Genomic DNA, 15,066 nt, shown 5'->3' with positions numbered 1-15,066 from the left:
CAAAACTCAACTCTTCACCATATCAGAAAGAGGAGAACAAGTCCACTGAATTAAACGCCTCATAAACTTAAATCCCCAATCTTGCAAAACCTTGCATTCAAATGGACCTAGATCAAATATATCCTCCATCAGATTTTTCTCTTCAAAAGACATTTTTGCGAGAGCTCTGATAGCATCCTTTCCAGCAAAAAATGCATAAGGTCCACTTGGTCCATAAAAACATCCTGCTCTGCAATCTTAGAGCTGGCCATGAGCAAAGGCTTCCTAGTTCCTAGTTACAATTCTTTTCTTTTTTTGCAAGTTGATTTGTTTCCTAAGCCTATCACTCCTCACTGTAATGTTTCATTGTTTACCTCAAGACATTTCCCTTCTCCATGATATCTGTTTTGGACTAAAGCATGAAACAGTGACGTCTATTTATGCCACCTGGGTGGAGATTACCCATCGGTCTTCCCAGCCGGTTGCTTTTAACATCTTTCTTATGCAAATTGAAGAATCAATCACTCTCACAATTAACAACGTATGACCAAAAAGGATGGCATGCACAACTTGTGCTTGTATAGATCGATGTGACAGTACCCAGATTACTTAGTGACAAAGAATTTGTAGGCCCTTAAATGGCACAAGTATCATGTATTCATTTGGTCCTTTGTTTCTAGGATTTATGATATGTGTCCCTTTCATATGGCTCATTTCATCAAGATACGTTTATTAAATGATACTCGACAAGATCGATTCATGAGGTCCGCCTTTGGTTTACCAATTTGATTACATAAAGATATGGCACGATTTGATATGTCCTTAATTATAACTAAATTAATATTAATTTTCCATTGGCGATTCATTTTTCTTGTCTCTATTTTTCTATATCCCGGAAACAACTATATATATATATATATATATATATATATATATATATATATATATATATATTTCATGTGTTATATAGTTTTTGCTTTAAGAGATAAGTAAGATTAATTGAATAATTTGCACCGGTCCTTCAGCATGGGACAGCACTTTTAAATTACATGTAGTGTATTGAGGAGAAGAATTTCAATTTTAATTAGTTTAATTATTTGTTGAGATGGATTTATATAAGAAAATTTCTATTAATAAGCTGGTTTGGATAATTACACATCAAGTAAAATATTTAAATGATATAATTTGATCTAAAAGAAAAATTTTAAAATTTGAATTTTATCATTAAAATAATGTGAATTATGTGTTTTACATTCTGATAAATAATATTCTATCTAAAAATCGATGAGCACGTGACTATGATTAATGCATAGCTACAAGTACATCTTAGAAAAGTAACACCATTTCAATCCAAATCAAGAAGATCCCAATTAAGACGAGATAGAATTGGGTTAGTTGTTTTAATCATGTACGGACATTACCATCATTCACTAGCAATCATTCTACACGCTTGTAAAGTTGGCTAACTAATCTAATTAAGCTCAAATATTGAAAACCATGGATGAAATTATTTGGTCACCATGTTTTCAGATCAAATTTTTAAAAAAATGACCACTAGGTTTTAGCCATTTAAAAAAAATGGTCATGACCAGGTTTAAACGAAACTGTCAAAATAGAAACAAAAAAATAAAAAAATAAAAAATAAAACATAACATAAAAAAGAGTTAGAAATACAATAAAATATCAAAATCCCCTTTTAGTTTTTTTTTTAGAACTGTTACAAACATAAATAAGTTATACAAAATAAACTCACGAATTGATTTAGTTTCATGAAATCCGTTAAATCTACTTTATAATAAAAGTAACTTTATAATCTGACATACCATATCAAACCACATCAGTTTGTTAGTTTACTTTTGTGTAATCTCTTTGTAGTTAAAGTATATATATATTTTTTTAAATGAGTGAGACCAAAATTAATTAACTTGGTTGGGATAGTGAAATCATCTCAACTCATTTCATCTAATCATTATAAATCTTCTAAACTTTCAAATAAAATACAATAATTAATTAAACTTTTTCAAATTTCAAAAAAAAAAATATTAAAAAATAATACTCTAACAATATTTTATTCAACTTTTAATTTTCATCTCATCTCAATTCACTATTCAAACCATGCCAGAGTCATTTTAAACTTTCCAATTAAAAAAAAAAAAAAAAAAAAAAAACAACAACAACTTTAGTACGACGTTATACATGAATCGATTTTTGCATGTACCTCATAATTATACGAATTACAATCAAATGTAGCTAGATGGCCAGGTCTCTTAATTAACGCACATATCAAGCCATAATTTCTAAGATTTTCTCACCATACATAAGATTGAAATGGTGAAATGAAACTAACTTGCAAATCCAATTAATGTGGAGAAGGAAAACCCACCCCCCAAAAAAAATGCAAAAGCATATTAGTGACCATTTTCCAGCCATCATTTTCTGAGTTGATGATAATGCTAATACATAATAATAGAATAGATAATGTCCAAAATCTTTAGCATATTGTCCATTGCGATATATGCATGAATGCTACCTTTTTTCTAAAGAACAAAACAAAATATCCATCTTATCGAATGGGACCTCTTTTGTATTAAAAGACTCGTGATAAGGCTTCCAATTTATCACCCTTATTATCAATATGACTAAGATCAGATTTTCCTACTTTTCCTATTTTTAAGGCTGGAATTTAGCACTCACACTTTTTCTTTTTCCTTCTATTTTGGAAGGAAAGATGAAGACAGGCGACAACTGGAGTTGTCAATTCAACTCACTCTATCTTTCATTAATTACCATAAATAAAATGTCTTATCGACAGTGAGAAAATCTTCACGCACAGTTTGGCTATTAGTAATTCGCTATTAGTAATTTATTTTTGAGTAAAAGAAGTTTATTTATTTTTATATTTTATATTTATAATTTTGTTATAAATGTAAAAATATTTTTTATAAAATGTGTGAATATTTTTTATAAGATATAAAGTATAAAATAGTGAATAATGACTGATACATAAATATTTTTTTTTAAGTAATGATATGTATAATTTTGCATAATTTTTTTTAAATAAAATTTATTATTAAAAATTTAATTATTATATTTTATATAAATTCGGTATTTTTTTTTTCGAAATACTTGTACTATACTTAAATTAACGAACAACACCAAACATCTTAATTAACATGGAGAAGATCACAAGGCCCGAGATTGATGGAGCAAGACGACAGGTACTGTACGTTTAAATTCAATTAATGCCAAATTAGGCTTTCATGATGAGAGAATGGTGAAAAGGTTTGTTGAGAGGTGGACCAGAAATATCATTACTAAAATGTGACAAATAATTGAGGTATTACGTACATGGTAATTCATGTACGTCAAGCCACAGTATCGCATTAATTAATTGATCTTCTTCTTGATTCATGAATTAATTTGGTATAACGTACGGGAAGATATCAAATTATTAATTTGGCTTTTACTTTTTCCCCCTTGTTCTTCTCTTTTCTTAGCAAGCAAGCCGGTCGGTATGTATTTGTTGTGCTTGTATTTCCCGATAATATCATTATCACTTCCATCTTATAAGATATTACATATATATATATATATATATGCATATTTATACCTTTGCATGCAGTCATTTTCTACTTAAATGCATGCATATCATCATGTCTTGCATTTTCATTGAAGAATATCACTTCAAATGCCATTTCAGATGTTTATTCAATCTTCATGTGGATCATATATATATATATATATATATATATATATATATATATATATACACGCATTGAAAAAGGTCGAGATCACACTTTAATGGCAGAGTTTTATGAGCAAATTATCCCTGCACCAGCTAGCTAGTAACTGATTCGATGCTGATCATACTTAATATATTCGTATTGATCAACAATCGATGAGCTAGCTAGCTAGCTACTTGGATGCGAGTAGAATCTTTGTTTTGTTTTTCCCTTTCTTTCTCCACAAAAATCTAGGGTGTTATTAAGCAAGCTGCATGGAGGATGGATGTCGCAGGCATATACTTTTTGGGGTCCAAACGTCGTTGCTGCTCTACATGATCTAGTTGAGCTGCTTGCTTCAAGTTGGTCAATTTTGGGATGATCTGTGATGTACTGTTCAACTAATCAAATAGCCAAAATTCATATAAAATATGCCTTAGAATGAGATGCTTGCCTTTGGTACCCAAATTCCATATAATGGCCAGCTTAAATTTCCCGTGCATGCTGATCTACTTTCCTCAATCTTCACTTTACGCCACCATCGAGATCTCTTCTTTTCTTATGATATTATTTGCTATTGGCCGCTACCAAAATTCCTTATAATATTTCCTTCATCTTAAATCCCTACAAAAGAAAATATGCCTGACAAGATGCTGAATTACTTTTGGTTCCAAAATTCCTTGTAATGCTTTCTCTTCAATTTGCTTGACCCTTGCCCTAATTAAACTAGTTGAACAACTGTGGATTTCTCTCTCTTTTGACTATATATGGTTTAGATTATGCCTTGCTGTTCATATTGTTCACACTTGGCAATCGGACTACCAATCACTATAAAATATGTTTTAAATAATAAATAACCGTACATACTAAATTAATCGACCTATATATATATAAGTCGAATAAGAAAGCTACCTTTGAAATTGATATATATGGGTACGTAATAGATCACCATGGTGGAAACTAAAGGAGCAACGTACACGTGGTCTTCTTGTAATTCCTTTGAATTGCTTGATCGCTTCAAATTCGTCCATTGTTTCTTTAAATACGAATGCATATGCGATTCCAATGCAATTGCAATTTGGTTCAAATAGAAAATTCAAAGGCCTGATCTACATGACCACATACCATTTGCATGGTACAATTTGATTTAGAAGATAAATTTTAAAATCTGAATATTACAAATCAAATTATGCCATGTGGATGACGTCATCATGTGGTGTAAAAGTTTTAGAACAGCAAAAAGGAGGAGAAACATTACTACAATTCTTGAGAATTTGTACTCTTCAATAGTTCATGTATACTACTACTCCTGATTCTACGCATAGCACACAATTCCAAATACCTGGTCCAAAGAAGCAAGCATTCTTGTGGTCATGTCTTGAAAAGGATGAAGTGGAAGTGTGGAAAATAACAAGTTTGCAAATTGCTTTGGATATGGATTCCGAGTATATATATATATATATATATATATATATATATATATATATATATATAATAGATCACAGCATATGCAAAATAAAGTTGATTGTAACTGATCTCGCAATAATGGCAAAAGAAGAAAATGAGAGGGCAGAAAGAAATAATTTACCCTTATTTTGCATATAATTCACAGTTCATTGGATCGATATATAATTTGGTTGAATTTGCAGCCACCAAAGTATTTAATATGGTAGATGTAACAGAGTTCATCCCATGTAATAATATTACTATTAGGTACTGTGCATGCAAGCTGCCACATGACACGCCCAAATTAATCAAACTGGTTTCAATTCACTAAAAAAAATAGTGGTTTTTAGGACAGATTTTTTTTCGCGAATACTATTTGATAGCAAATAATTACGCCACCAAATTCACATGGTCAAAAAATTCTCGCCGCAAATAATTATATTGAACCATTTTATTTGTCACGAGTTATAATTTGTGAAAATTAAATACTTTTTCCCACAAAATTAAGATCATCAAAAAAAGTTTACAGATAATATTTTTTTGCAGTGATATATGCATTAATTAGTGACGGAATTGGTTGGCATGACAAAAAATTTACAATTCCTGCGAATACTATTTGGTAGCAAATAATTATGTTTTGCTACCAAATTCATGTGGTCAGAAAATTCTCGTAGCAAATATGAACTAATTGTGACAAAATCGATCGTGGGAAAAAACCTAATTTGTTGTAGTGATTCTCTACATTTAAAAAAAAAAAAAAACAAAACAGATAGAACGGTATAACATGCATCTTATTTTGGGAAAAGGAAGAAAAACCACGTTCGTTTAATTTCTGAAAAAAAAAAATTATTCCATATTATTTTCACATTGATCATAATTTGTATAAAATACCAAACAATCCGCGTATACATCATGAGTACTTCATGAAGAGAGAAACGTAATGATATTATAGGAAGAATAAATAGCTCTGTCATGATGTATTGGAATAAACAAAATATCAGAATATTATATAATTATCAGAATCTTACCAGATCCTCAATATAACATATAATTATTCCCAAACTTAACTGGGTTCATGAATCACTTTTTCATAAATCGGAACTTCTAACGTGGAGAAAGATTGGCATTAATCTTTATTTTCACTTTCCATGATATTTCCTAGCTAGCTAAGTACTTCATCATCATCATCAGGTCTTTGAGAAATTAAACCAAAGAAAGAATGTGAAAGGAAGAAAAAAGAATCCTTGTAAAAAATAATCATCATGTGAAGAGTGTTTTAAATAGTAGTAGTTGGGAAAGAATGTCGTTTCTTGATTTTTCAAAGTGTTTTCCTTTTCCTCGATCTTTCCTGTAATCATACCTAATAACTAGCCTTTAGAAATAAGATATCATGATCCTTTGGTTGGATATATACCTCAGAAACAAGCTGATCAGTTAATATATATTTAATTTCGTTTTCAATATTAATGTAATTAATTAAATTATTGACTACATGAGCAAGACTTTCAAACCATATATAGATAAAACTTGGCCATAACTTGCTGAGCCAATGAATTAATTATACCTTAATTAATAGTCGTCGTTTGACTAATGATCATCATCATGACTTATCTTTAATTACACGCAAAGCAATAACATAGCAAGTAGCACAAGAAACAAAGTTAATTTAAACAACTAAAACATGCATGCATGCATGCATGGTTGGACTCATGACTTGTTGCTAATTAATTTACATCATCTAATTTCAACCAACTCTAATATTACTCCTCACATGCAAGACTAGTACTACTTGATAATATTATTATGAACCCTTGATATTACATCCTAGTATCGTCACACTGACTACACATGAAAGTTATGTCTTCCAAGTCTAGCAGCATTCAACCCACAATGGAGTAGTGCTGCAGGCATCTTTTCAATTCAAACGTATATATACACTCGTATATATATATATATATGTAGCCCACTGTATTTGATCTCAAGATCATGTCGTCCTCTTTTTGGGTTGTTTTGATACACTTGAAAGGCTAGCCGTACGTTTGGTAAATGGGACAAACAAAGATAACGATTCATGACATTTTTGCATGAATCACATGAAGATCATCAAGATCATCGTTTGTCTTGTCAAGAGTGACTCATGCCAAAACCCCAGAATTTTCTTAATTTTGTATCATGGATTTAGGAAGTTAATTCATTCATTCATTTAATCATGCAGGGCCGCAAAGCAAAGATGAAAAATGCGATATTTAGGGAATTGTCAATCGATCTCAGTTAAGATAGTGATATTTCCAATGCTTTTCTACCATACAAATTTAGTCGTCGACGTTGTCGTTTGATTTTGACCTCCACTTCCAACTTCTTCGCCCCAAACTGCAAGGATTCATTATTGGCGATCGACCCAAGAAATTAGAAAACATCCGTCAAAATGATTTGCTCTCCACACTTTCAAGTCTGCAATGATAGCTTCTGATCATGGTTGTTGTTGAATACAGAGAGTATGATTGGCATTAAGGAGTTGTGGGAGTCAGATGTCACATGCATCAGCTATATATCTATCTATATATATTATGTTTAGTTTATTTTGTTGATTGCTCCATTAGAAGCTTCTGGATCGGGTCAATTCCTTCATCCTGTGCTTTAGGCCGGTTGATCATTTTGGGATCCGTTGTTTTATTATCTTTCAGCTCATCATCATTTTGCTCTGAGTTGTTATTATCCATATACAGTTGCTGCCACTGTTTTTCTTATTATTGGTACTGGATTTCCATTCACACGAGTTCTTCTTTTTCCACTGTTTAGGGAACAGTTCCCTCCAAATAAGCACACGCACGCTAACTTTAAAAGCTAAAAGGGTTTTGGTTTTGAAAAATGTACACAGACATGATGTAACTATCATTTGTATTGATCATTTTTTCTTTTCTTTTCTTTTAATATTTGTGTTTGTTTATTTTTTAATATTTGTGTTTGTTTAAATTTTTGTATTTTTTTTAAATGCACAAAAAAATTATTTAAAAAAAAATTAGAAAAAGAATTTAACATTATTCGGTGGATCTGTCAGTGGCTTTTATCGGTGGCTCTTGCACCACTCTTTGATTTTTTGATACCATTCCTTTTTGCTTTACTAGTATTTGGACCTCAAAAAGTTCACTACGAGTATCGAATGCAATTCCCAATAACTATCCCAAAGGACACTAAATTATCAACAAAATATACAAATTGAATTAAGGGAAGGGTAGTGATAGGGTTACTAGTAGTACCATCTACTATCCATGTACATTTCAAATTTTTTTTATTTTTTTTATCATTTTCTTTTAAATATTTTTTTAACATCCTTAATCACTAAGAAAAAATTTAAAAAATATATAACTTTACCAATATTCACTTCCTTAATCATTAAGAAAAATTAAAAATTAAAAAAAAAATCAAATGCAAATTAAGTAGTAAATGGGTAGTAGTAGAGTAGTAACTCCATTATTATTCTTAAGGGAAATGATATTTGCAGTTTTAGAATATATAAGTCTCGCGCATTTCTTTTAAAAGAATAAATAAATATAGAACTCATATAAAAAAAATATTATTTTTAATAATAGACTGATTTTTTTAAAATAAAATATATAAAATTTACACACTCTAAAACTATACCTAATATTACTCTTGAAATAAATATCTCTTTTACTAACATCAAGCTTTCAAAATTGGTAGCCATCTCCCACTATAACAGTAAAGCCCGAGATTTTAACAATGAGCCAACAGCTGAAGGCCGGCCTAAACGAAATTGGGCTTTGTAGAGATAGACAGGGCTACTATGCCCACGGGAATAGTAGCCCTGTCTATCTGGGTCTTGCTCTAATTGGGTCGGTCGGCCTTCTCTGTTGTTGTTTCATTTTCTGCTCTTTTCGCGTAATTAATCTGAAAAACGTATCCAAATTGCCACCAACATTGTAAAGTAAAGATGGTTTTGAACTTGATTGCCCATGTTTTGGTTCCATGGAAGGGATGACTTGAAAGAAAATAAAAGGAATTTGGAGCTTTTGTGGTGTTTAATTGTCGACAACACTGCCAGGAATAGGTTTTTAGCTTTGGCGCGAGGAAATGTCTATTTTATTTGTTCCTATATATGTACATACACTAATACCTATTGTTCAAACTAAACTGGGCCCTCTGGTTTATGTAAACTATGCCCAGTGTTAATATGCCCGACCCGAGAAAAGCCCAGCAGCCCGAGACCCATCAAAATATCGTCTTCGTAAACCCTTCTAAAATCTTCGTAAACCCCTTACCGAGGCGAGGAGTAGGGATTAAGGCTGTGAGGCAGAAACGGACTCCTCCGACTGCTTTATTTGCCGCCGGTAACGGCAATATTATCGCCACCCGTAACTACACCGTAAGTGCCTCCACCTCCTCAACCGCAAGTGACTTTAGAGTTTAGTTCCCCCCGTACATTGCAACAGTTTAATTTTTTTTTTCCCTGTTATTCCATGGGATTATCTTCTCTTCTTCCTTTTAATATGTTAATTTCCTCATGGTATCTACTATATTTTAGAGTGTAAAGGTCTGTTCTTTCCCGAATCTCCTCGGTTTCTTTCGTTTTAAAAGTACTCGTAGGTTTTTTACACTAACAACTTAGCGCGTCCTTGCAGAATTATGGTTCTGTCTTTGTTGTTACAGGTCCCAAAAGAGAACAATTACTTTGTTGTTCTTGTTGTTTCGATGATCATTGATCATAGTTTTGGTTTTTTTAATCACTGACATCTCTTTGCTTGGATGTGGATCTATAGTTTCGCTTAAGTTTCTTCTTCCATCACAAGTTTTTATAGTTTTTTTATTCTGAATTTTGTTTTCAGGAACCTGGATTTGCTATTAGGTTGAAAATAAAATGAGGATAGAGAAGTGTTGGTTTTGTTCCTCCACTATCTATCCAGGGCATGGTATTCAATTTGTCCGCAATGATGCAAAGGTATGATGGTAATATATATATTTAGAAATCTGTATCCTAGTTTATTGCCATTGTTCTGTAAATGTCTATCCTATGTTGATTCTATTGCCAAAGTTAGGCTTCTTTACACAACTTTTTTTTCTTTCCTACGCTTAATCTTGATATCTTGTGTAATTCATCTACTAGCATGGTTCCATCAGTTGGAATCACTACCAATTTGTATGTTTTTAAGTTTTTTGGTATGTGTCATTTGAGCCTAGTTTCTAGACAGGTGTAAATTTGACGTTGCAATCAGTTCATTACTGTTCAACAATTTCAAAGTTAGTGATGTACGTCACAAAAATTCTTGGTCTGGAATAAATGAAATCTTTATTTATTTTTTGGTTAAAAAGTTTGGTCATATAGAATGCCTTCTAAAAGGCCTTAGCATTTGGTAAATCCTCTATAGGCTCATGCTATCAGTTGTGCCTTTAGTCTCTGACAGGTGATCCTTTTGCAGATATTTCGCTTTTGCAGATCCAAGTGCCACAAGAACTTCAAGATGAAGAGGAACCCACGCAAGGTGAAATGGACCAAGGCCTATAGGCGGTTACATGGGAAGGACATGACACAGGTAAATATGTTTGGTTTGGTTTATTTTTCGTGTAAATTACAAAGCAAACATTGTGTGGGCAAGAAAAGGAGTGGTCATGTGATTTTCCCTTTTCCTATATACTTATTTTACAGGATTCTACCTTTGAGTTTGAGAGAAAGCGTAATAGGCCAGAAAGATACAACAGGAACCTTACAGTAAACACTCTGAAGGCCATTAAGACGATTGATAAAGTTAGATCAAGGAGGGAGGCCAAACACATTGAGAGGAGGTAATTTGTCCTCCTTATCATCTGTTCAGAAGTGTAATGGGTTGATGACTATCATTTAACATGTAACTGAAAAATATTTGCAGAAAGAAGGGAAAGAAGGCCCAGGAGATGAGGGAAGCAGTAAAGGAGCTGGAGCAGAACATTAGCTTGGTCAAAGCTCCATCTGTTCTCAAGGAGGACCCATCTCTCACTCTTCCAAAGATCAAGGTCAAGGTGTCTCATGCACAGGTAGAGAATCAACCAATGGAAGAATGATTCATTTGATCTTTGTGCTGCACGACTCGTATAATCTGCCAAAATGTTATTAGCTGCAACTCTTAACTCTATTAACCAGCACGATGAGCAGATGCAAAGGTTCTCTCTGAAAGACACAACCTGCGTTTCAAAATATTTTAGTTGTGCTTTTATTTTGTACTTCTGAGCATAGGGAGTGATGAATTTCTCCTTTCTCCATCCTGTAACTTAAATTTTTGCCGGATCTTGTGTTACTGAAAAGGCCAAAGGAAAACATTCACTGAGAGCATCCTCAATGGATTAACTAAAAATCTATTGAGAATTTAGCTATTAGAACATAAAATGGCATCACAACGGATTAGCTAAATTCTAAATATTTAGAATTTAGCTACGGTCACTTCCAAAATAATTTTCAAATTTGAAAGTAACTATTTATACATCAAATACATTTTATATCAATTATTTCTCTTGCCCTTTTGAAAGACAATAATTAGAATATGATTAATAATTAATATATAACATTATGAATAGTAAAATATGATAAAATAAAATAAATTCATAATTAAAAAAATTAAAATATTTTTGAAATTATTAATTACTCATTACTATATAATGAATAAATGGATAATCTAATGTAGATATTTGATGTGAATAGTTAAAGTCAAATTCATCTTATATTATTTTATTGTCATATAATGAAAAAATAGTCATTCCAATGTGGAGATTTATGTGAATGGAATAGTCAAAAGTTAAATTCATCTTACATTCATCAAAAATGTATTTTTACTTTGGTTAATCCATTGAGAATGCTCTGAGATGATATGTTTTTCTTTATGCCATGAATGAATATAGAAAAAAATTATATCTCCTAATGGCATAATGCGTATAATCTTTGAGACTTGCTAGGTACAAGCTGTCCCAAACCATGTATCAAATACTCACATGGCTTTTTTTTATTAAAAATAAATAAAAAAAAATTTGAAAGAAGAAGAAGGTCTTATATCTCATAAAAATTATTTTTATCTTCAATTCGTATTGTTTCATCAAACAGATGTTTTATATTTAATATTGGTGCGTGATTTAGTACTCAAAATCGCTTGTAAGAAGACTTTTTCATAATTCTTTGCTCCATCTAAGTAGTGCTTAGGTGCACCCACGTAAAGGGTGGGAATGGGTGGTTGAAATAGCACAGGGGGTGGTTATTTTTTGCCTGTAGATCCAACCATCATATGCATTGAAATACCATTTTCCTTTTAACAGATGTTTGACAGGACTCTGATATTTCAATAATATACAACTTTGGCTGTTTTAGAAAATAACTCTTGCCATTAATGTGAGTGATGGTGCAATTAATGTTGAGAGCTGTCATATTTTCTGGTTTGCATACGTTTCATAAAGAATAAATGGGTATTTTTGATGCACAGATCTTCGTTGTGGGTTTTAATTTGCTTATTGGTCTTGGACGCAATACCTTTTTGGATGCATCATGGGAGGTTTTAGTTTGTTCATATGAAATGAGAATGGTGGTTTTGTGACGGAACCACTTGTGTATGAAACTATTATAGGGGACCTTTTCAAAGAACAATTTTCAACAATACAATTAAGAGAGGAGAAAAAGGGCAACGGAAAAGTATCAAAGAGGCTTTAGACTAGTTTGGAGGGGGGGGTGAATGTGATGACCAACTTCAGGTCAATTTTAAACGAGTAAAGACGAGAGTGGGAACGGGTCCATGCTGAGTCCAATATGAAAATCTCTAAAGATCACGTCTTTTTATTTTTTGTAGAAAACTCGGTGGGGGCACTGATGTCAAACCCAACCAACGCCGTGTGACAGCACACGGCCAACATTTTCCGCATATTCAAAAGAAACGCGCTTCCTTCATATTTAAAAAACTATTTCAACAAAATTTACTTCACAATTCACATGCTTTTGCTCTTTCCTTTCCGTCCATGCCCCCTTTATTTTTGCACATCTATAATTTTACATCAGTTTTTGCATTTTGTTACAATTAAACCCTTTTTTTGTTATTTTTCCTTCTTCCAATTCTCTCAGTCGTAAATAATACGATATATCAAATAGCATTTATCAAACCGTATATGCTCCGGCATTAGGATTTGCGTTCTGACCATAATTATTAAACCCTATCAATTATAATATATACTAAAATTTAAATATAGACCTAAATTTTTGTTATGATATTTTTATTGTAATGGACATGAAGTAAAATCAATCATGTCTTTTTTACAATTTTATAACAGCCCCAAAATCGATTATAGTAATGACCCCATATTTTTGCTTAAAAAAATTTTGAAGCCTCCCCAATATAATAGAGAAATGATAGTTGCAGTTGTGAGTGTGCAAGTATCATATAATCACTTTAAAAAAATGAATAAATACGGAACTCACATAAAAAAAAAAATTTAATTTTTTTAATACTGGATTCCACTCTTTTTCAAAGTAACTGCATAGTATTTATCCACTCCACGACTGTATGTAGCATTATTTATTCGGATATTTGCTTATTTGATATTCAATAAAATTTTATTTATCCAAGAAAAAAAAAAAAAAAAAAGCCCAAATACTCCCCTCTATTATCATCTCTAGAAGGTAGGTGGGGGGATGGGGGAGAAGCGGGAGGGGCAGCACTAAACAAGAAATAAAATTAGAAATGAGGGTATAACTGCAAATCCATTGCCTTCTTTAATTAGCTAAATTAGCTACCCAATATTTCCATAATAGTTCAAATGTGAAAAGGAAAGATCCAAGAAGTTAAAAGACGGAGAAAAAGCGTGCTATATATAATACCGAGCTCAACAATACTTCTCCCATTTCATGGCCGCCTGCGTTTGGGACGTTTTCTAACACAACCTTTCTGCCCTTTTCCTCGCCCTTCATTCTCTTTCTCTTCTCTTTCTCTTTCTCTCTCTCTCTTTTTTCTTTCTCCTCCAAAAAGAAAAAAGAGAGAAAGGGTCAAATCAAAGAGGCAGAGATACATATTCATATTCATTTTCATATAGAGTATACGGATTTAATATTCATCGCCATGTCTAAGTTTGTGGAGCTGTTGGATGTTGGGGTGAGAATTGCCGCAAGATTTCATTCTCACTGCCCCCAAACTGGCCGCATGTACTACCACCCTCCGGCTAACTCCGACGACCACCATCACCACTCACATGGCGGTGCTTCCGGCGGCAGCAACGATGTGTCGACCCAGCTGCGTTATTGCGGTCCCCAGGCTGTTGCGGGTGCTGAAACTGCAGAATTCATTCTTTACTCTGTTTGATTTGACAAAATGATTAAGAAGACGACGTTTAACGTTACACAGACAATTCATGATCCGTTTCGTCTTTTAAAGCTTATTTCTTGAGGGACATTATCTGTTCTGTCCTTCCAAAATTTTGTAACGAATAGATGAATTAATTCAGACACTTTTATTCAATTCAATGGAATTTTGATAGCTTTGATCCTTTTCTTGTTTATTTCTCTATTCTGAGCAACAGCTTTGATCGATTGCTACCTATAATTTTTGGTATGGTTGTGATTTTGGTAGCTCTAATTTAGACCTCTCTTTGTTTAATTGACTTATTATACCAAAATATACTTAAAAGATATGATTTTGAACCATAGAGTTTGCACACACTTTTGTATCAAAACCAGGCCAATATTTTTAGAGAGGTGTATGACAGAGGCATGTACTAGATCATAAAATAAACAAAGAAAAAAAAAAGGTTGTAAAGGCACCGTCATCTTCTTTCATATATTTATATAATTGGCATGTGTCTTGGGAGGCTTTAAATATTTTTGTGGGTTATGAATAGATTCGGTTGGTTGGCCACCAGGAAAATAAAGAAATTAAATTTCATTGCTCTTTGGGGAATTTGATGG

General features: G+C 32.3%; 1 protein-coding gene across 1 annotated transcript; it reads left to right on the top strand.

Annotated features, from left to right (window-relative positions):
- Window positions 1-9,375: 9,375 nt before the first annotated feature.
- On the top strand, window positions 9,376-11,464 carry LOC121239390 (probable ribosome biogenesis protein RLP24). Its single transcript, XM_041136645.1, has 5 exons — window positions 9,376-9,531; window positions 9,992-10,104; window positions 10,583-10,696; window positions 10,810-10,946; window positions 11,030-11,464. The coding sequence occupies exons 2-5, from the start codon at window positions 10,024-10,026 to the stop codon at window positions 11,199-11,201; spliced, it is 504 nt and encodes a 167-aa protein (XP_040992579.1). The 5' UTR covers window positions 9,376-9,531; window positions 9,992-10,023; the 3' UTR covers window positions 11,202-11,464.
- Window positions 11,465-15,066: the final 3,602 nt, after the last annotated feature.

This window comes from Juglans microcarpa x Juglans regia, chromosome 7D (genome assembly GCF_004785595.1).
Source record: "Juglans microcarpa x Juglans regia isolate MS1-56 chromosome 7D, Jm3101_v1.0, whole genome shotgun sequence".
Classification (NCBI taxonomy): Eukaryota; Viridiplantae; Streptophyta; class Magnoliopsida; order Fagales; family Juglandaceae; genus Juglans; species Juglans microcarpa x Juglans regia.
Note: the sequence above shows the minus strand (reverse complement) of the source record. Positions and strands in the feature narration are given on the sequence as shown.

Coding starts and splice junctions, on each gene's coding strand:
- LOC121239390 (XM_041136645.1), top strand. CDS start 10,024: ATGAGGATAGAGAAGTGTTGGTTTTGTTCCTCCACTATCTATCCAGGG. Junction 10,105..10,582: donor TTGTCCGCAATGATGCAAAG/GTATGATGGTAA, acceptor ATCCTTTTGCAG/ATATTTCGCTTTTGCAGATC. Junction 10,697..10,809: donor ATGGGAAGGACATGACACAG/GTAAATATGTTT, acceptor CTTATTTTACAG/GATTCTACCTTTGAGTTTGA.